At 41.9% G+C, this 23,949-nt stretch overlaps 1 protein-coding gene across 4 annotated transcripts in view; it reads left to right on the top strand.

The window, feature by feature from the left end:
* The first annotated feature begins 30 nt into the window (after positions 1-30).
* LOC110956074 (FERM domain-containing protein 5) overlaps positions 31-23,949 on the top strand; it is a 69,476-nt gene continuing 45,557 nt past the window's right edge. For 3 of the 4 annotated variants that reach the window (XM_051952795.1, XM_051952796.1, XM_051952793.1), the window contains exon 1: positions 31-446. In XM_051952795.1, coding sequence (XP_051808755.1) covers positions 345-446 — 102 coding nt within the window. In that variant the 5' untranslated portion in view covers positions 31-344. The remainder of the gene's footprint in view (positions 447-23,949) is intronic. The other variant, XM_051952794.1, reaches the window with a different exon arrangement.

Below are 23,949 nucleotides of genomic sequence, written 5' to 3'. Positions count from 1 at the left end.
GTTGGTTCGCTTTGACGTCAGTTTGCTTTGGGACCCGCCCACCTGCTCAAGTGGCAGCGGTGAATGGTGAGAGATAATCCTCGGCTCGACATCAGACACACAAACAGAGCTGAGCTGCCTCTGGATCTGGATGCGGGCATCCTCGGATTCTGCCTCCTAGCACGGGCCCGCAGCACGGAAACTTAACGGGACAACGATGGTGCACGCCTCGGCACCTCAATCCGTGGCTGCTGGTCGTTCAGGGGACCCGGGAGCGTGGTCAATGTGACATTCACTCGCACGCTGGTGTTGAGTTTTATTGTTCTGGTCCTGTAGACGCAGACGAGCGGCGATTCTCTGGGAAGATGTTGAGCCGATTTATGAGTGGCAGCATCAGGAATCTTGAGCGGGAATACAGCTGCACGGTCAGACTGCTGGACGATACGGAATATACGTGCACCATTCAGGTCAGTCACCTGTCCGCCGCCCGTTTGTTCACACCTGCAGAGTAGGCACTGACTGATTAACGCTGCGATTGTGTCTGACCTGGCTGGCAGACAGACGAGCAAGTGTTTGAGGAACAGCAAGTGCCTGCATGCCCCACTGCTGCTGGAAATGCACTGCAAACCCTGAATAGAAATGTGTTATTTTCGTCAATTCCAGATAGTATGAACCCAGATCAGAGAGATGCACTTCACTTCTCACATGACCTACTATTTCCTCAGCCAACAGTGAATGTGGTGGCAGGATATGAGAGCTCTCTAGTAGCCTTAAGACATTGCATTTCCCTCAAGCTCCTGTGAAATTAATGACTGAGGATGATTATTCTTTATTTATTAGTTTGTCCTTAGCTTGAGTTGATTTCTCGGTGTTTCTGCAATGTAGAGTTGTTGCTCATGCAGTTGCCTCCGAGCCTCTGACATCAGTGGGTATCCCATGCAGCATGCCTGTATTACTCTACACTGACAGGAGCATATCCATGTGTGCCCCGGATTAAATGTTATCACAGTGTTTATACTGTATGTGCATGTGTAGCATTTCCTGCCCTAAAATGGGAATTTACACCAGTGAAACTTTTGATATTGTCAGCTGAGACATGTTGCTTTGATATTCACAACAAGCCAAGGCCCTGATGACAAAATGTCTTTCTCTGCCTTTTGTCTCGCTGCTACCAGCCTTGCTTTGATGATTGTGCAGTTTTGTGTTCATGCTGATTTTATGAAAAGTAGGTGAGAGGGCCTGTCACTTCAATTACAAAACAAAATAGCTCCATTTGTGGATGCTGTGTAGTTGTAGGAAAAGGAATGCAAGGAAATCCTTGGAGAATTCTGACTAGTCAGCAACATGTAGACCCACTCCACTCCACGGCACACCATAGGAATCATTTAACCTGTAACGTGGAACAATGAAACATTAATAAGACATGCACTTTTCTTGTCCCTTTGATATCTGTTTCCATCAGCTGGCTATATTGCCGTTGCTCCTCTGTTCCCCTCCACCCCCCACGAGCAAGCGTGAAATGGATACTGCAATTACTGTAGGATCGTGACTGTGTGCCCAGGTTGTAAACAGACCTGTGTTTCTGCTCAGAGAGCTGAGCAAGAGATGGAGCTGGGCCAGATGGACTGTGAAGCCAGCAGGTGTGCTGTTTGCAGCAGAGTCGTGTGGTCCGGGTGGTTGACGTCACCAGGGTGGAGGGAGGGGTGTGGAGTGAAAGAGGAGAACGCTTTAGCTCTGCCGTGACTGTCTGGCATCCTGATTATCTTTCTGTCTAACCTGGTCCATGGAGGCAGGAAGATAATCCACCTGACTAGCCACACCGCTGGTACGTGATCCTCATTTGGTTCAAACTTCACCCTTCCTTCCTTCCTTCCGTCCAGGTTTTGTATCTCGCCAAAAACCCAAATCACCCAGGATACCAGGACACCTTGGCTAGGAAATGCAAAGTAAGGGCAGGTCATGTATTCCCAGTTTACATCCGTCCCTTTCTTTCCACATGTCCTATCCTGTATTTTCCAGAGTGCACAGACTATATTCCCACCAGACTTGTCTCCATTACACCCTGGTCCTTTCTCTAAACTTGCTAATGGCTCCACATTCAGATTTGCCCGGGTTAGCTCCCTTGTATTCTCTGACATTCAAGCAGGTAACAATTATTCACTGACACTGACATCCCCCCATGGCATCTACATAGTAAAGCCACCTTCAGCAGAAATTAAAAGCTCAAAATAAGCGTGCACCAAAGCAAAACGGGGCACTGAGGACTTTCAAAAGAAGGGCAGAGAATGTGTCTGTCTTTTTAAAGCAGTGGCAGCTGTAATGCATGAAGTTAAGTTTTGCTTTAATGAATTATGGATCTTCCCACTATGTTTGGAGGAGGAAAAGTGAGCACTTATCATTACAGAGCCCTGTAGATTTAGTTCTCGTCTACTTGCAGGTTGATGGAAGTGTGCCTGAAATCCTCTTTTGCCCTGAGGCTTCTTTTGGTCTGGGATTTTAATGCAATGTTGCCGCAGAAAGTCAGCTTGAGAATAAGCTGTCCCTTGCATTTTTTTGTAATTTTTGAAAAGCAGATAATTGACATGTAAAGAAAATACCCTCTAGTTTATAAACAGCAATATGTTTTTCCACTGTAAAAACAGAATACAGTATTTTTTTGTTGATGTTCTCCTAAAGCAAAAAGTTATTCCAGTTTAGTCAGATCCATTATTGATAAATGAAAGACATTTAAATGCATGTTGTTTATCCTGAGTCTGGCTTAAGTTGAAAATGTGCTCTGATGTAAGAAGTACATTCAAACTTCTCCCCTCTCCCGTGTAAATGTGTTACACCGTCTGAAAACCGCAAGTGTTAAGCCTCTAATGTGCTTCTAATTCATTAGAACCACAACAGCATCTATTCCAGATGCAGAGTTAATTATCGTTTACACCCCATGAGACCCGTGCTTTCCCTTGGTGTTCTAGTAACCGCTTTGTTTGAGAAACAGCACTAGACTTTAACAGTAGTGTCACTTATATTACACATTAAACAAAAACTTGCTAAGATAATGAAGAGCTAGGACGGGTTTCTATGTTTTTGCTATGGCAGGCAGTGAGCAAAATGAATCCTGCAGAAATTCTCCTGAGACCCGCTGACATCTTGATGAGGAGAGTGCCGGGGGATGAGAGCCTGTGTTTGTACTGAGGGGTGCTTCACTTTGCATGGTGCTAGTGTTTCAGCTGTTGCTACGGGGACTCCACAGCTACTTTGACAAAATGCAAGATCACTCAGTGGTCAGGATTCCTCCTCCAAAGGCCCTGACAAAGACTTGGCCGTTGGTAGTCACAGGAAAGCAATTTACTGCCTGAAAGCCATTTGAGGGCACCGGCAGTGAGGTGACTGATGCCACATCTGTGCACATCAAGCAGGATTATCTTGGGACTGTCCCACCGTTCCCTTGACACAAATTCAGTTTTGTTGTGATGTTGTTGTCATCTTCTGCACAGTCTTTTGGTAACATAAGAGATGCTTAGCTTTGTTTGATAAAGCTCAAGAATATCTACTGGAAAACTAGAAAGTGCATCTACAGCTGCAAAAAACCTTTTCGTGCAGAATTGCAGATGTTGCGCACAAATCTCTGACCTAATTTGCCCTTGTTGTGTTAAATGGAAATTAACTGTTGTGGAATTCCTTTTTGTTCCTTCACTTTTAGGGTCCTGATATTGTTGATTTATGCTAACTCTCTTGACATACTAGTGTAATCAGTAATGCCTGTGCAATACAAAAGCCTGCCCTAAAAGGTCAATCATCAGTCATAGAATAAAATGATACTCTTTTGAGACTTTATCTTGAGAAATGGCATCAAGTCAAAACAACACAAAATAAATAAAAAAGAACTTTCAATAGCTTATAGTCCAAATCTGTCAAATTCGGACCTAAATCTGGAACTTCCTGGTTAAAGAATTACTACTATTATAAATTTGAGCAGGCTTCCGATGGCAGCTTTCGGTGCTTGACAATATTTCAAAGCTGAGTGCTTCAGTGACGTACACTGATCAGCTCTGACTTTAAAACTACTAACAGGTGAAGTGAACAACATTGATTGTTTTGTTACAGTTGCATCTGTCAAGGCATGGTCTAATGGATATTAGACAGCAAATGAACAGTCAGTTCTTAGTTAATTTGTTGGAAGCAGGGAAAATGGGCAAGCTTCACCATCTTAATGACTTTGACCAGGACGGAGTTGTGATGGCTAAAAGACTGAAGCAGAGGATTTCCAGGTATTGTTGAGCGTTGCTGGTATGCAGTGGTTGTTACCTACCGTAAGTGATCCAGAGAAGGACAACCAGTGAACCAGCAATGGGGTCAAGGATGCCCAAGGCTGAGGGATGCATGTGTGGAAGGAAGACTGGCCTGTGTGGTCTCATCCCATGGAAGAGCTGCTGTAGTACAAACTGCTGAAAACCTCGATGCTGAATATGATAGAAAGACGCTGAAACACATAGTGCATTGCAGCTTCTTGTTAATGGGGCTGTGTAGCTGGAGACTGGTCAGAAAGCCCATGATGACCCCATCCACCACTGAAAGCTGCTACAATAGGAACATTAGTGTCAGAACTAGAATGTGGAGGAATGGAAGAATGTGATTTATTTATTTATTTTTTTTGTTCCATCATGTGGACGGCTGGGTGCATGCATGTTGTTTGCCTGAGGAAGCGATAGTAGTAAGATAGAAAGAAGGCGAGGCAGTGTGATGCTCTGGGCAATGTGCTTCTGGGAAACCTTGATATCTGACATTTATGTGGATGTTACTTTGACACGCACCACCTATCTGAATATTGTTGCAGACCATGTGCACCCTGTCATTGCAGCAGTATTCCCTGATGATATTCTGTGATGCTCTCTGCCACACTGTAAAAATAGCTTAGAAATGGTGGTAGGAACATGGCAACGAGGTGAGGTTTTGACTTGACCTCCTACAAAACATAATCCTTGGAGGTCTCACTTCACAGCTTCCAGAACTTCAATGATCTGCTACTAATATGATGCTGCCTGATACCACAGGACGTCTTCACATGTTTTGTGGAGTTCACGCCTCGGTGGGTCATGATGTTTTGGGCACAAGTAGGACTTTCACAATATTAAGCAGATGGTTTTCTGTTGTTGCTGATCAATATATCAGTCAAAACACTTCAGTAACTTGCTTGTGTTTGGATGTCACTGACAGCATCAATGTGTTTGAGTATATTTATATGAAAAATGAGTCATCAAGTAATCTTAACTCAAGGTCTTCCTCAGTGAAATCGGCTTGCCCAGAATAAGAACGTTACCACAGATAGCTAAGCTACCCAGAGATCCGTGGTGACTGCAGGCCTCTCTCTCTGTTGACTTTACATTGTAAGAACCTGTAGAGGTGTCCATCCCGAGGTATACTACACTTAAAATGTCCCAGGGTTGAAACAGTGCATACATGTGTGTGCAGTCACAGCAGATAACACTGCCGCTATGCCTCATATGAATGATTAAAATGTGTGCTAGGTCTGAATGTTTCATGAGAAGTAATCTCAGGAGAACGTCACTTTTGTCTGCCAGCATCACTGCGCACCGGTGGCACGATTGGTTGAACCTGCGGTGCGTGGCTGGTTGCGATTAAAGATTACAGCATTGTAGTGTCTATCTTCACAGCAGAGTCGGGCGGGACGGCCACAGCTTGCAGCCCTCTCCAGTCGCTTTCATGGGGATTTGATCTGTGGGAGCAGCCTCTTGCCAGTTACACTCTATCAGTCACTTCGTGTTGATAATGAAAGAGCCGGCGCGAAGTGTCAAGCCTGCAAAGGGCTGCTGCTCAGTTGCTGCCCTTGGATGTGGTCCTTAATCTTCACCCTTGTGTCTCATTGCTGTCTCACACATAGCTCTGATACTGCACCAGAGTATTACATGGAAATTAAACTCTGCCTGACCTGCACTGGCTTACTGGGATTCATGAAAGAGCTTAACCGAAGACAAGATGCTAAATGAGTCCTTTGCTACACAGTCATTGAAACATGAGCTCACACACACACACACACACACACACACACACACACACACACACACACACACACACACACACACACACACACACACACACACACACACACACACACACACACACACACACACACACACACACACACACACACACACACACACACACACGCAAACACTTCAGGCCTTTTCTCTCTCATAAATGTCACCAACTCTTTAAATTTGTTGTATCGGGATGCTTGGTCCACTAAATGTGGGTGTAGAGCTTGTTTGGATGTGTCTCACCAAATGGCCCCCTCATATTCCCCAGTGTCTCTTTGTGTATATATATGTGTGTGTGTGTGTGGGCTGGATGGAGAGCAGGGAGGCAGTCTGTCAGTGTGTCGGGAGCAGTCTGCTGAGCCCTCCATTGTGCTGTCTGGGATGTATTGTGTGACAAAGAGAAACAGAACGAGGGGCCTGAGGTTATGCTCCACCTGACAGCATGAATACTAAACGCCCCACCAGAGAAATATATCCTTGTTGTGATTGGTCTCCTAATGAGTGAAGTGGAGGAGAGCAGAGCAGTGTTGATAGCCCTGTTCCCCTCTTGGGCCAATGTTCACTTTAAAATAAGATAGCCTGGAGCTGTAGTAGTGCACACAGATTGCACAGCTTGTTGGTTATATTTACCTACTTCAGCGGCTTTTTAAATGAGTTGGCATGGCGCAGTGCATCTCCTGGTTGGGGAGCGCAAAAGGGGGGAGAGCTTTGGATTGCTTGCAAATTTAACAGGGGGGAAAACGGTGTCAAGTTAAGCTTTGATCAGTTACGGATAATGAAGGGTGTTTGTAACCTGCAGACAAGATGCACGGGAGTGATGCACAAGCCTTCGAGTTAATCAGATAAGGGCCGTCTTCAAACGCTGACCTCGAAAAGTTGATGAGCGCAATTCAGCATCAAACAGAATTTTAATTGCAATGTTATATCAGGCTCAGCATTTACCATAGGAGGACAACACAACAACCTTAATTTTGTGTACTGGTTTATGTTTTATAAAAAGACTCATTTTGTGCAGAGCGATTTTAATTGTGTAACTGCCGTCATGTTTTTGTTTCTGACCATTACAGGCTCGATCACAGCCTTGCAGAGAGCTGCTAATAGAGGGCACGGAAATGTGATTTTTTTTTTTAAATCAGCTGTAATATAAACTGTAATACATATTCTGCATAATTTATTCCAGAATGTCTAAACAAACAGAAAAGTAGTGAAGATGGACAAGAAAATGCTAATGCTGATGTTTTTTTTGCACTGGTTTTGACAAGAAAGGAATAATGCAGTTGCTTTATAATTGCAACTGTATTCCTGACCTGAATTCCTCCAGAAAGTTTAATTAAACAGATCTCACAATGCTGCTATGCATCGTCAGACTTTACTTTTTGTCCTCTCCTCCATACTTCCCCCTCATCGCCCTGCTCCTCTTTGTCTTTGGGCCTCGGGACTCTCTGCTGTATGAGAGAATCCAGCCTTTGTCTCGCTCTGTACTTCAAGGCCCTGTGCCTCTGCAGACTAATGAGGAAGCACAGGGGTAGGCTCGTACTACTACGCTCAAAGTGGAAAACAGCAGAACTGGGCTTTTTGTTGACTTAAGTTGCACAATAGTAGATTCACATTTCACTGAGCTGCGACATATTCTTTAGGATTTTAATTTTAGGCTATAATAACCCATCTTATTAAAAAAATCATGTTATATGTAATAATAAAGAGCAGGGCAGAGTAGTTAGTCTTTGTCAGTCTAACAATTTCGTCAGTTGTGAATAATCCTCTCTCCAGTACAAAAGTTGCTTTGTGATGGAGATTAATACTACTGTGGGTGTCATCAGCACACAGACCAGGTGCTGAGCTGAAGAGAGATGTGGTTTGACAGCCGTGACAGTCTTCTGTTGGCCGACTGGGCGACAAAGTAGTGAAGGACAGCCAGAGCTCTGACAATGAGTGAGGTAGAGAGAGACATGAGTACTCCTCAAACCTCAGTTCATTACATTGCGCTCAAGTTTGATGTGTTACAGAGGAGCATTTTTATCTTTATTTATGACACACATTGCTCTTTTCTCCCTCTTCCATGCTGCCCTCATCTGCTCCACGGGTCACCTCTTTCTCTCCGTCTGTATCATCAGCCTTGTAGTTGAGCTGTGCACAGTCTCACTGCAGGATTTTTTTGAGCTAATGATTGCATTCCTCCCCTTCGTCTACCGGCTCCTTTATTCCTCCATCCGTGCCTCAGTGGCTTGTGTCTTATTTGTCTCCTCAGCAGATTCACCTTCTCACTGCTCTCTGCGGGATCTCGCCCCTGTAATGCGTTGAGAGGTCGTCGGTGTTCGGGAAAGAAATGATTTGCTGTTGTTGTCTGTATGTCAGCATATCCTAATGTTGGCTAGTTTCTTACTATGTTCCAGCTGTCATTTTACACACTCCTAATATGGTGTTGCTCATGAAACAAGAAAAAAAGCAAACAATAAATTATCATTGTTTGATTGGTACTGACTCTCCATAGAAAGCAATCTCTAGATACTTTGGACAGTATTTTTGGGCCTGTATTGCTGTTTTCTGTGGCCACAATTCGACTGTAGCCTCTCGAGAAATTACTGACCATCTACTTTATTAAAACTGAAATAATGTGTTGGCTGGTTAATGTCCCATATGATGTATTCAGTAAAAGTTGAAAAGATTTTGTCATGAATACCTGTCAGATCCTTCAGGTTTTGTGTTCAGCAACAGCTTATTTAAACACACTGTACATGTAGTATCAGTGAACATTTTGTGCATTTCCTGGTTTGAAAAATACTCCACCATGCAGCGAGATGTGTATAAATAAAATATAACTATAAAACATGCAGATGGAGTTGAGGAGTTCAGTACATTTAAGTTCTGTGTTTTAGTGACATTTAGTGAAACCATTTTGGCATCTTAAAAATGACTGGCACCCTGAGTTTTGGTGCAGATCATAAGTTTTCCAGGAGTGGCATGATAAACTGAAAGGCGAATATCTCAGGTGTGTCAGGATGCACAACTCATTCACTGTAGCTGGAGAGGACAAAGCATTTTTCAGCCCCAGCAGCTAGAATCATCATGCAAAACTACAGAATACCCACTGCCAAACCATAAAAACCTGAAATGTGTAAACGAAGATTCATGATCCAACTGTTTCTCTGTCAACACCAAATAGCAGCCCTATCCATCCCCCCCACCAAAAAAAAAATATAAAATTCAAACCTGTATACCTCACTGCTTGGAACTCAGCGGGAACATTTTTGATTAGCTGTAGCATTCAGAATTGAGTTGGACTGCTCTGTCCACTGAGATTAAAAGTAGAAACACTGAATTTCACTACACCATTTCATTTGGATTGGACATATATTTGCATATATCCTTTAAACTGACATAATTACCTCCGCTAGGAGGTTATGTAATCACCGGAGTTTGTCTGTCTGTCTGTCTGTGTGTGTGTGTGTGTGTGTGTGTGTGTGTGTGTCTGTCTTTTTGTCTGTTAACAGCATAACTCAAAAAATCATGGATGGATTTTCACCAAATTTTTACAGGATGTCCGGAAGAGCACAAGTAAGAATCGATTAGATTTTGGAGGTGATCCGAATCACCGTCTGGATCCAGGAATTTTTTGAAGGTCGAAGGACAATTGAGAGACAATTGAGACAATTGAGAGATGGCCGCCAGGTCCTTCGACCTTCAAAAAATTCCTGGATCCAGACGGTGATTCGGATCACCTCCAAAATCTAATCGATTCTTACTTGTGCTCTTCTGGACATCCTGTAAAAATTTGGTGAAAATCCGTCCATGACTTTTTGAGTTATGCTGTTAACAGACACACACACACACACACACACACACACACACACACACACACACACACACACACACACACACACACACACACACACACACACACACACACACACACACACACACACACACACACACACACACAGACGGCATGGTGGAGGTATGCGCTCTCTGAGTGCTTTTCTAGTTTTTAATTGTGACAAAATGGGGGAAGAATTGCAGCGCTTTGTTCGTCTGAATTTTTCTACTTATTATTCATTGAGGTAAAATTATCTCCTGTAAAGCAACAGAACATGGCAGACTGTCTTTTACAGGTTGGCGCTGTTTACCAGGAGTGGCTGATCTTGCGCATCATAATGAAAGTGGTCATTAAGGAAAGCCATCTGCTCTCTTACCAGCGAGTGTGCAGCTCTTAGAGAAATACAAGATCCTGTCATCTTCGTACAGATGTGGCTGGGAGCCTGTGAAGAGGGCTACTTGAGCTGCACTGAGAGTGTACAAGGTCTGTTCATTCTCTGTGCATCTCACTCCTCTTTTTTTTATCCCTCGCTGCTCAAAAGAGTGACAATATGCGCTTCCCCTCAGGTGTGCCGTGACGTACAGTTGAACAATTCCTCTTATGAAAACTGAGGAACATGAGAGAAGAGGAGCTTGGAGACAGCTGTGCACAGCGGTGCAACAAGACATTGAGACGGGGCGGACTGCTTGTATTTGGAGTTGAAAAATCCCCCTTTGAATGTTTAATTCATCCAAGTCAAATTTGCCACCCACTCTGGATTATTTTCCTCCAGTGAAATAGTTGAGTTTTCCGTTAGGTAGTCAGATGACAGGACTGCGCTTTATCAGAGTCATTATTTGTGCCTGCATAAATGTATATATGTAAATTTGCATGGCATATCATCCATCAGTCAATATTTTTGCTCCATCTTCGAATCAAATAAAAGCCTGGGTGGCTCCTGTTGTTCTACGCGTGTCTGGGCCTGCAGATTACACTAACAGCTATTCATGCATGCAATCAGTCTCCTTTTCCTTTGTGTGAGTGTCAGCGCAGCAGTCAGAAGAGATGAGTGTCTCTGGAGAGGAGATAGATGAACACACACAGGAGACAAAGAGGCTGGCCAGTGGAAATACACAACGAGCCTCAGACACAAAGACAGCTGTCCACTGCAGGTCCTGGCTCAATTCAGCAAATGCGTTATGATTAAAAGCAGCAGTGTGTTTTTTGCCATTAAAAGATTTCACTGTCCTGTTGGCAATGATATATATTTTTTAGAATATAATAAATGAAAGCATACATTCTTTCATTGTGCAGTTTAATTTAGGTAATGTTTCAACTTTCACTCAGTAAATGGGCAGACATCTACATGAGCTGTTGTCTTTACAGATTTTGGATGGTCAGTAGATTGTTGACATATTTTTGCAGCTGTGTCATTTCTTATTGAGCTAAAGGACATTAAATTTATACTTTTGCTGCAGCAACATTAACCCTCAGTTGTATTAAAAGATGGATGATGGCAAATAGGTTGGAGATATTTTGTTTCCCCACATGGCAATTTTGTAGTATTGATTCTGTAACAGCAGTGACTCGGGTATTCGTTTTTCATACTTTTTTGGCTTTCAAAGTCGGTGTGAAGCTTAAGTCACCAGGCCACGACGATTTTCCGGGAGAGCTGTGGAAAGCATCAGGTGAAGAAAAGCCTTAACATCATGTGGAAGCTATGTGATAAAATTTGGAGGAAGGTTGAATGGCTGACAGACTGAGGGTGAGCAGTCTTCATCCCTGTCCCAAAGAAAGGCAACATCAAAGAATGCTCAAACCATAGGGCCATTAGTGGAGGTCACCTGGGAAATACAATGTCAATATTGATGAGTGATGAGTCACACCAGTAAGATTCTCCTGAAAATTGTCAACAACACGATGAAACAGAAACTGGAGACAGAGATAGCAGAAGACCAGGCCGGTTTTAGACCAGAAAGAAGGACAACGGACCAGATTGTCAGCATTATTGAAAAATCACGGAAAGAGAAAGAGAGGTAGACCTGCAGCGAGTTGACTTGACGACATCAAAGTGATCACGGGAACTGGAATTGCAGAGTCTACTAGAGCTGCTGCTGACCATAGACGATGGCGCTCTCTAGTTTGAACCACATTGGCATTTACTTATGCTACATGACTTTAGAGACAGAGAGAGTGAAACTTAAAAAAAAACAAGTGGCTTTTTGAGGGATCTATGCACTTTGTTTGGAGGTTCCATTAAAACCATTCACACTTCATGCATGCAGTCAGTCTGGGTTGTTTGCTGTCTTGGTGCTGAGTTCATGGAGAAAGGTTGGTGGCTGGTAACATAATTGACAGTTGGCAAACGTCCTGCTGGTGCTAAGCGAGAGCGTATTTATTTCTCTTGAGTAATACTGCCGGTGGATTGCAGTGACTAGAAAATAAATGTTGTGTGGTAAAGCCCATTTTTATTGAGTTACAAAAAAATAGTAACAAAAGTGTGAGTTTTTTTTTTGTGGTTCTCGGATATAAAAATTGCTAGCTGCTTTTATCTGTCATATACTGTATACAAAATATTCAATATATTGTGGACTGTTACTTTGGGCTTTGATTCACAAATGTCACTGTATTAGCAATAAATTATTTACTGAGGAAATATTGAGTAAATCAATCAATAATGAAAACATTGACGCTTGGTGAGATGTTCTGACACACACATAATGGCTTCACAAAGAGAAATAATAGGCAGTTTATTCCATTATCACGTTACTTCTCTAAATTACTCCTGTGAGTGTATTTCTGAGTCATATCCTCTGATTAACCAGCCAACCAACAAACACAGCCAGGCCCAGAGTCTCAGTGACCAGCACAGTCACTGCCTGTCACATTGTATTTCCCAGGTGTCCTCCACCATCAGCCACAACAGCTGCTAGAAATCAGTTAAGGAAAACATTCTCATTATTTCTGGTTCATTAAGTGGTATGTCTGGATATATTAGACAACAAGCCTAGATACAAACTTGTTATTTGGGTGTCTTCTCTCCTCTCCTCCTCCTCTGTGCCTGCTGTCTTCATTTGCCTCTGACTGGCAATAACGGATTCAGTCACGAGCATCTTTTCATTTGGTTCAGGAAACTCCATTCAGTGCCTTGTAATGTTTGTAATTATAATGGGAAACTATTTCCACATCCAGCACAAGAAATCTCATTAGGAACAGTGCAGGTGTTGAACAACTGCACTGCCGTCTTGAGGAAAATAGGTTTTCAGGCCAAGTAGTGACATAGGTTGAGGTTTTAACAGTTGTAAATATGATCCTTACTGTGCATGGCTCTCTGGGGGTGTTTGTGTCATCATTACCAACTAAACAGAACATTTGATTTTCTCTATGGTAGATGTACCTCCGTGCTTTCAATTATTCAGAACTACAAATTGGCTGTTTTTATTGTCTTGGATTTCCTATATTTTCAATCAAAAACCACATTTAGACTTCCTAGTGACTGCACTTAGCCCTATCTCTAACATTCATATTTTGAGGCGCTAGATATGTAATAATGGTACTTACAATCTATGAAAAACTGTGTTCTCTACATGTATATCAACAAATGTATTGTAGAATAGCTGTTGTTCCACGAGGTCAAGCTTCCTGCTGTTTAATAGTGTAGCAAACTGAGGAATTGAGGAGGCGGGCGGTTTTGTGTTGATAAGGAGCGAACATTGTGGGGATTTAGCTAGCAATGAGGCACCATGACAAAGACTTCTGTGACGCCTAATGGCCTCGTCCTCTGCCTTCACAATCAAGGTCCTATCTTCATTGGCTAAAATGGCAACATCCGTACAAGACAATGCTCCATTTGTTTATCAGTTAGTTCATTATTAATTGATGATACTGCTGATTACTGATTAGGAAAATTCCCTTGCATTGTCCCACGAATTGAGCTCTCCATGTAAGGAAGGGTGCATAATAAAGCACGTAAACAAAGAAATGGATATAGGTTCGTGCTAATACTGATCAGCTAAAAATGTTTTGATCAACCTTACTCAAGATTGGTAGTTTTTACGACAGAACATAGAAAACTTAGAAAGTACGAGTAGAATAATGGGCGCAGAATTCTCTGTATGGTCAAACAGAACAGCTTGAAAGTAGCTCTGTGAGGCACTACTTAGATTCAACCTATCTTTTGGCTAAATGCTAGTGCTGGTGTGTAATGGCAATATTAATATTTGATGCTTTCAACATCTTCACTATCTCAGTTTAAATACAAAATAAAGCCGGAGCCGTAACCACAATACTAAAGATCAGAATTTTGTATGTGATAAGAGCATTAAAGAAAAAAACTGATAATTGATAAGTTACATCATGTGGGAGCTGTGAATGTCTGTATTCATTGATTGTTCCAGTGCTCCCTTGAGTTAAGATGTATCAAAGGATAAGTGAAAAATTTGACTTGCTGAAAAGTCAGGGGATCACTGAAATCAATGGGGTTTATCTTTAGGGGTCCATGAATGTCACTACTAAGGATTAGTGCAATCAGTCCGATAGTTATTAGATATTTCCGCATGAACCTAAAATTTCCGACTGGAAGTTTTGTGGCATGCAGACACCCGATAATTATACTTTACAATAAAAAAGGGGTTGACTATGTCGTACTATTATGCTTTAGAAAGTAATCTCCGTAGAAACCAGAGTATGTATGTCTCCAGAATTATTTTTTTTGTGCAGTACAATTTGATGAAAGGGTTTGTATGTTGTATTTTTCTCATTGTGTGTTGCGTGCACATGGTCATCAACAGTACTAAAAATCTGCAGCATTTGTAAAAGGCAAAGCCTCAGGAAATAATTTTAGCTTTTGGTAGCAGCTTTGTCTTTGTTTTGGCTTGGTACACAGACAGAGGTGTGCCATATGGCAGCAGAATAGCCGTAGTCTGGAGGGGATTGTTTCAACAGTGGTGCTCCCCTCCCAATAAATGGTGTTCACAGAGCTCCCCGCTGCCCCAAGGGTGGGAGACAGGTGCCACCGGGGGGAAGAAAAGACTGTTTGCACAGCGACACAGCATGTCAGTCTCTCGACTCATTTGAAGGGAAAGAGTGATTGTGAGCTCCAGGCGTCTTTGGCTACATTTTACTGTGCAATTCTGTAGTGTGTTTTTATCATATCAAATACTGTAAGGATGCATCAAAAACCTGTACGCGTTACAATATTTCCTAAATCTTTAAGATTAGCTTTAATATGCAACTTTATTGTCTTACAAAGGGACAAAATATTTTACCATAATTTGCAGTGGCTTGTCTGGTTCAGGATCAATATGAGGCAAAGCTGTAAATCTAAATTGCAAATAGATTCTGTTTCCTTTATCATAACCATCCCTGTATCATAGGAGCTATGTTTATCGGAATGCAATTATGTGTGAATGAGTCGAATCAATATAGAGATCAATAGGTGTCCCATGCGCTGTTGAGAAACTGATGATGCCGTGGTGTGGTTTGTGGTGAGGTTAGCTTTTTTTTTTTTTTTTTTTTTAGCACCAGTCATTTCTCATTGCAGGTACAAAGAGTAAACTCTACAGAGGAGATGGCTTCGGCCACCTCTGCCCACATGACGCCTCAAGCACGATGCAAAGCAAATGAATCACGAATACATCTGTGACTGTCAATATTTGATCTGTCACTTTGCTGGGAAGATTCACCAATATATCTTGGATTGATTGTTTTGTTCATACTATGCTGCAGTTGTATTTTCTTTCAAGCCAAAGGAGTCCTAGAAGTTCACTGTATTACATAATATGTAGCCTATGGCCTCCTTCTCTGATGCTGGCATAACAATCGTGAAATAACAACACGAACAAAAATGTGATACAGAAAACACGTCATCAGCAGTAAAGCTGCAAATGAATAAAACAAGCAAACTGAGAAAGCAGTCTGAATACAAATCAAAGGAAAAGGAGGGTTACTTCACAAATGGATTGTGTTGCTGTGGATGTCTTTCCTTAAACCCCATCACCTCCACAGGGCGTGTGTGTGTGGTTTTACAAATCTTCAAATGTAGCCTAAATGAATGGATAAATAAATACATGAATGAATGGCTAGATAAAATAATAAATCACAATAAAGACAATGTTGTTATAATAATGGTATAGACAATAGATTGTCTACAGGCCAGCATTTTATTAATACTTAACACTCAGTCTAACTGATAAATTAGTGTGGTAGTCAGATTCAGTTTTGTGGTGAAGCTATTTTTCAGTTTTGGTTTAAAATGTAATTCGGAATCAGCAACTCAGACATAGACAGTGAAAATTAAACTGAGAGACAGTTGTTATATATGAAGTAATCTAGTGGATGCTAAAAGTTTATTTGATTGATTAAGACCTGCACAGCATTACACACACGTGCAAAACATGCTGCTAGTCCAGTGGAACAAAATGAAAATGAAACCCTAAAATCTGACAAATGCAATGAACAATTAGTAGTGATAGAAGAAAATGATCAGAGATGTTTAATTTACTTTTAAACTTGTCATCTCAGGTTTGTTTGTTTTTTTATTGGAGATATTAATACAAATGAGTAGTTTCTTCATCAGTTTTCAGTTTTCCCAGTTGTGTGGTGTCTTAGATTCAGTATTGTGTAAGACACTGTGTGTTCTCTGTTTACTTCTCACCTTTTCTTTAATTTTCTAGTGTTTTTTTTTTTTAACCAAACATGATAAATGTACTGTTAAAGAGGCAAAAGTGTTTCACTTTGATTATACTGCAGTGCACGGCGCTCTCTATAGGCACTTACACACATTTATAAGAATAAATACAAGATGTTTACACAGGCAAGGACAAGGCTTTTCTGCAGGCTCTGTAAATGTGTTGTGAACTGCTGATAAGTGGAGTCAAAGACTACGTTTATATGCTATTAATATTCGGGTTAAGGTCAATATTCTGGTTTCTGAAACATTTGGAATAACCCGTTTACATGCCTAAACAGACAGAGTTACTCCTGTTTACATGATCCGCATAATCAATTGGGATATTCCCATCCAAACCGGAACGTACAGACAACGTCATGACGCAAATTGCGTCATTTCCGTTTCTTCTTCCTGTACCCAAAGACAAAAACAACAACAGCATCAGCATCGGCAACGTGATGGATAATGAACTGTCCGAGGGCGATAGCAGTCGCCTTTGTTTGCGCTTTGGTGCTCGTGTTGACCCAGCAGCAGTACCTCACACTATTGTGCGTATTCATGTCTTTCACAATGCTAATAAAGTAGTCGGTTTCCTCCTCGCTCCAAAAGTGTGGCGCTGTGCTGCAGCGTGTGGGTTTCGCCATGTCTGTTTACCTCTGCTTGTGTATTTCCGGTGGGTCGCGCGCCAGACGCGGCATACAAGTAGTTGCCGTACTCAAAAGACCAAGATTCCTTTCGGATGAAACATGCGCAGAACGCAAATTAATGTTTCTTTCTATGGGGATATTCCGATGCGCGTTTATATTACGAGATATTCAGGTTAGAAAAGGAGTAACCCAGGGGTCTTATTCGGGTTTTTAAACCGGAATATGAGCATATTCGGGTTTTTGTGGGTGTTTACATGGCTGTACGCAACCGGGTTATTGCTAATATTCTGGTTATGAAAGGGTTATCGACTGCATATAAACGTAGTCAAAGTTTTTGTGTGTCAGTGTCCTGAGCCACCAGGGTTGATGCACATGTTCTGTGATTTTAGTATTAAGTGTGACGTGATGCACTGAAAATGCTGTAAAGAAAACAAGCCTCTTCCTGTGTTTTTAGACAGTAATAGACAGTACTAATACTGAGGTTTGTCAGTGTTATTCATAGACATTTGGTTTCTGTGTATAGTCGACTCATTATTTCATTGGTTGTACCTACTTACCTTCTCTCTGGGTTCAAAAAAGAGTCACTATTCCCTCCTGAATGAATTCCTGAGTTCTGCTGCTCAAGCCTTAGTGACCACTGCTCTGACGCTCGCCTCCTTTGAGCTTTCCTGAAAGGCCTCTTATAGAGTAGGCTTTATCTGGCAACTGAAGAGTGGCAGCGGGACTTTAAAGAAAGCCCCCAGGAATGCCCTGCAGGACATCTTATTGCCCCTCTCCAACGGTGGGAGCGACACAGACTGTTGCTGCTGGCTTGGTAATGATGTAGTGTAGTGACAGTCTAAGGCTGAGGACTGCTGTGGCCTGTTGGAAGTGCAATTAAACTGAGATTATTCTTTCCCATAGCTACAAATCTATAGTAAGTGCTGTCAGCGGATTATTTTACTGATAAGTGTTTACTGTATTGGATGTGGGAGGTTTCATCCCTTAATCACTGCTGGCTTGATTCTTGGTCATACAAAAATTTTCATTTTTAGACTAAGATCTTATTAAAATGACAGTAAAGCAGGATGAACAGTCACATTTTCAGCCACTAGGGACATGATGAAATAAATTACGTGGTTCTTCCGTTGTTGTTTTGCATTAATGACAGCATTGCTTCACTCTGACTGTGCCTTAAAGTTGCAAGTGTGTAAATAATAGATGAAGGAATATATGAATTATGTATTTGTCACTGAATACGGAGGATGCTGGATATTACTGTAATTTACCCTAGAATCCACAACACACTGCTGGCTGCAATAATAACACTAAATTTGGGCCACTTCACCTTGGCCAAAGGTGATTATTGCTAATTTAACAGAAATCAGCATATTGCCTATCTGTGACATTTCACTGCGGTTTGAACTTCCCTCTGAACTGTACTGTGGTTATTTTAGCTGTTGCCAACGCTGTGACCTTCTGCGAATGTTGCAGTAATTATCAGCCAGCTGTCAAACCCTGTTGACTTGGTGACAGTTGGCCACACTTTGCAGTTAATACTTCATTGCTCACTTCATTCACTGCAAACTTCACCTTGATTTGATTTATCATCAAGACTCTTGTCCCTAAATCAAAGCATTCAATGCCGGCACAAAGACTTCATCGACCCAGCTGTAGCCGTCTGCATTGCATACTAATATTTCTTTGTGACACTCTTGACTTTGCATTTTTGGTAACCTTTGGGGTCATTTTTACTTCAGGATTTGTCCACTGCAGAATACCCCTGCTTATTTTTCAGTGTTGCAGCTATTGGTAGCCAGTAGACACTGCAGGATGTTTTTGCATCCTGTCCAGCCACTTAGTGAAGCTGCCCTATACCATCCAACTCATGTCCTTGTGGCTGCTGCCTGTAGTGGTGGCACACCAGGATGTTCTGTTGAGATCAAACTGCACGTCCTTTCATGCTGCAAGTACTACAGCTGCACAACTTTGGGATTGCTGACACTGGTATCTGCTCTCAAAGTTGACGATTATGCTGTTAAGAAAAGATTGAACCATCTGCAGCTTAAATCAGTTGTCTTCAGTTTATCAAATATAGCATTGTTTTTTGTTCCTAACTGCTACACTAGAGCGTGTAAAGCTGCTCTGCTTCTTGCTTCTGTCTGTCATTTCCTCTGTCTCAAAGGTAAGCAAGCCTTACTGGTTTTGTAGTTTTTAAGCCATTCAATATATCAAAAACGCATGATTTCTCAGACACAAAGTCAAAATATGTAAACCAGTGGCCATGCCTTCTTGACAACTCTACTAGTTATACATGTGGTTTTCATTTGATGTCAAATCAAAACATCTGTTGGTCTATCAGGGTTTTAATTCACTCGTGCAGATTATTTCCATTTTTATCGATTCAGTTTTTATTTATATAGCGACAAATCATAGCATATTTCATCTCAGGGCACTAACATAGAGAGAAACCCAACAGTTCCTCCTACAACAGCGCTTGGTGCTACTAAAGAGGAAAACCTCCCTTGTAACAGGATAAACCTCCAAAAGAACCAGACGCAGAGCAGGCGGGCGTCTGCTTCGACCAGTTAGGGTGAGAAGTGCAGACTGATGCACATCTTTATTCATTCCTCTGAGTTTCTACTTCAGAAAGCCATAACTAAGTGATGGACATTATGTTTATGCCATGGATGTATTAAACATGAGGTGGGAACTCTGTACTTCATCCATTCTGGTGAAAACTGCTTACACACCACATAGCCACTGCTGCAAGGCTCGCTATCGCCTCTTCTTCCATAATGCATGTGCATTAGCATCTTTCTCTGGCTTGGCTGAACTGACTGCTGCTCCTTATTACTCATGCAGGAAAATAATATTGAATTGTTCATATAAACAGTTTTTTTTTCATGTGATTTTTATGTGATGCCAAGTGTTGTAATGGATTAGGATGGCAAAAAAAGCTTTCTGGACGCAAAGGTGTTAATAGCTCCACTTCACAATGCACTGTCTTTGTTAGGCCGAAACTAGATTTTTGGGGTTGATGCTAATACTGTTTTATAGGGATTTAAAATTCTAAACTTGATATCTTGGTCAGAATTGTTTATATTGATTTATATGTTAATCATATATCTTGGAACAGGGGTGACTAACTGACGGACCGTGGTACAGATTTGGACCCAGACACATCTTATATGGACAGGACTTGTAATCAGTAAATTGTAATGGGATTTTAAATTTGACTGGTCACTTCCATTTTACTGGCACAGTTTTCCCAGTGGGGAGCTGCATAATGGAGTAGTGGTTAGCACTTTCGCCTTGCAGCAAGAAGATCCCTGGTTCAAATCCCGGGGTGGGCCTGGGATCTTTCTGCATGGAGTTTGCATGTTCTCCCTGTGCATGCGTGGGTTTTCTCCGGGTACTCCGGCTTCCTCCCACAGTCCAAAAATATGCTGAGATTAATTGATAACTCTAAATTGCCCGTAAGTGTGAGTGTGATTGTTTGTCTGTATATGTAGCCCTGGGACAGACTGGCGACCTGTCCAGGGTGTCCCCTGCCTTTGCCCGAGTCAGCTGAGATAGGCTCCAGCACCCCCTGCGACCCTAGTGAGGATAAAGCGGTGTATAGAGAATGGATGGAGAGTTTTCCCAGTGTTTACATCATTGGTTTATTAGCCCAGGAACACACAGACCAATTACATACGAGTTCAGCCATTCTATGTGATACTACTCGGCCAATAAACATCGCAGCTCTGCGTTCAGAAAACAGTTGAGAGGTGAGGAACAGACAAAAACAGAAAATTGATAAAGCGACACAGAGAGAAACATGGCACCGCACATGCTGACCATATTTGGCTCAACATACAACTATGAACATAATCAAAACTAAATATTGTTCCAGACTCATCAGTGAGCTCCAGATGTGTTTGAGAACGACCCTGACACCATCCAGGCCCTGATTCAAAACACTGGCAGGGCAAGCTGCCCCTCAAGTCTCCCATTAAGCAGCAGGGGCTATAAAAAGAGTGATTTAAGACAGGAAAAAAATGTGGAAGTGTTCAATTGTTTACATTTTTTGAGATTTAAGTATTGTTAAAGATGTATATTAGTTGGTTCAGGTTGTTCAGTCATTATTTTTTTCAAATTCTGCACTTTATTTTAAGATGTACACTTATGTCAAAAGTTATTTCTTAATAAATGTCAAAATGTTTTTGAACTGTACTGAATTAGGTTACATCAACATATATCGCACTAATTCAAGGTTAGACATTAAGATTTTGCTTTAACAAATTGTCTGTAACTGGACCTTTTTGAATTGTAGTTGAATACCCCTGTCCTAGAATAATATTGAGGAGGGAAAAAGATGGGATCATTTTTAACTTTTAAGTAGTGTATTTCACAAACTGGTTAGAGCCTGTATCATGTTGTGATACTTACCCTGCTGCATGTGCTGCAAACTGTGCTCAGAGTAATGTAAAGAAGAAGAGCTAAACAGTGATGCAACACTTGGGTTTTCGCACAGATTCTGCTGTCTTAAAATAGGAATATGACCTCTTCCTGCCTACAGTACTGCTTATTATTTCCTCTGAGTACATGAGGTATTCAATACAAACATGCTTCCTTGGCCCAGTTCAAACAGGCACAGGGATTTTTGGCAGTAATACACATGCTGCACATTGCATTTTGTCCCTGAGGACAGTGCTTGGCATATTGCACTGCTCCACTTTTCCTCGTTGCGTACTGGTGACAGATAGTGGTGGCATTGTTTTTTTTTTTTTTTTATTGCTCATGACTGACAGTAATCCTTATTCATTTCAACAGAAATATGAAGAAATATCACAGCCGTGTGCTGTGTGAGAATCTAATGCACAAGGTTGACAAGCTGGTCAGCAATACTGTGCAGTCTCGCCAACAAACCAGGTACAGCATGAAATTTTCACTAATACTGCGTTGAGCCTGGCAATAATACTCTGCGTTGACCCGTGGGTGAATCATGAGTATATAAATGCTCGGAGACCTACATAATTGAGAAGATGACAGATGGAAGAAAATGAAGGCCGGTTCTAAAGTGCTTTGTAAATCTTGTCAGTGTTGCTATGCTGAATGTGGGTGTTGAAGGTCGTTTGTCAAGGTTATTGACTGATGAGTCACTGTGGGGAGGCAGGGAGAGAAAGGGAGAGGGGGCACAACAAACTGCCAAACTAACAATATAATATTATTTAAGCACAGTCACAAATCCGTCAGCATGTCAGCACTAAAGAAAGACAGATGGATGCCTCGTTTCTTTTAGAGAATAAGGTCACAGCAAGGCAGCAGAAATTTAATTCAAAGAGAATCAAATACGAGCGATGTTAAAAGCTGGTTTACATTTTTGCTGCTGTCGTTATTTTTCATGCTTTCCTTGGAAATGGAAGATGAGGCCAAGCCCATTAATCACTTCACACAAACCAAGCAGCTTTTCTGCTTTGAACGTGAACAGCCACGGAGCTCGTGGTAAGTTGCAGCTGTGCAGGTCTAATCCAGGTTTTCTCGCTCTTCTGCCTCCATCTCCACTTCCTTCTGCACACAGTCCGTTATGTTTAGATCACAACCCACTCTGCAGGTTTATTTCTCTGTGACCCTGTTCTCATATCCAGTAGTGGATTATTTCTCTCAATCAAGATGTTTTATGTAACAGCTAGCCTGAGAGGATTATAGGAAAACATTCCGCTTTTAGAATTTAGCCCAATGAACCATGAAGATACGGCTCTACTTTCTGTCATATGTTGTATGTGAATAATAATCCTTCTGCTGGGAAACGTGGCTGGTGTACTGTTTCAAGACGATTTCCAAGACATGATGTGACATGTATTTGAACATATCCTGAAATATTAAAGAAAGAATTAACAGGTTGAAGTGAAATACTCCTTGATCCTTCACGTTCGCGCGAACAGGTGACACTGAAACTGATTTGTAGCTGCTTGAACTTGTGTTTCTCTTTTATCTTTGTTGTATCTGAGCGGCATCCAAGGAAAGATGACATTTTCTCGTCCTTAGAGTTCTGTGATGCTGTAGCACTTCATCGCCATGGCAACTGCTCGTTTCGTCATTGCTCCCCAGGTGTGCTGTGTAATGTTTGCCCAAACTCTCTCTGCAACCAACTATGTCTCCTTTCATGTCCTCGCTCCCCTCATTTACCAGTCATTATTTCTTTATCATGACAGTGCTGGATGTTATTACATCCATAATTGTCATGATTATCTGCTGTTTATGTTAAGCTTCTCCCTTTGTTTTCTCCACATGCCATCCAATCTGTGAGTCATCGCCATAGATTGCATGCAAGCTGGGTATCATGCCCGTTGTCTCTTGGTCTGTCCTGCTTTTCCAAATTCAGTGTTCCAGTACAGACTGGAAAATGACTGCACTGAAGACTGGGCGGTATATCACATTGGGACAATACGGCCAGCAAATGAGAGTCTGCCTGTTCTGGTACAGTAATTAGTGCCTGAAGGGTGCAGCATTAGCACATTCTGCTAATCCAGCCTCGATTCTCCAGTGGGCTAAGGGTTTGGAGAGTAGGACTGAATCCCAGTGAAGCAGATGGATGACGTGATCTGAGGGAGGCTGAAAGGGGGCCCTAATCATTAAAAAGCCTGATTTCATGGAGGTAATGCGATCAGCAGTTTGGGCTCAAGGCTGGTGGTGTGCAGAAGATCCAGTTCTCTCTGGACTTCTAAAGGAGAGTGTAGAGGACTTTTGTCTTGAGAGGGGTTTTCAGATGAATTTGAGTCAAGGTTGTGGTTGTCTTAAGGGGATTGGCTAACCTCCCGCATTGTGTTATGACATTGCCTTTATTAT

The sequence above is a fragment of the Acanthochromis polyacanthus genome, chromosome 8 (assembly GCF_021347895.1).
Source record: "Acanthochromis polyacanthus isolate Apoly-LR-REF ecotype Palm Island chromosome 8, KAUST_Apoly_ChrSc, whole genome shotgun sequence".
Classification (NCBI taxonomy): Eukaryota; Metazoa; Chordata; class Actinopteri; family Pomacentridae; genus Acanthochromis; species Acanthochromis polyacanthus.
The sequence above is the reverse complement of the archived record's forward strand: the minus strand, read 5'-3'. Positions and strand labels throughout refer to the sequence as shown.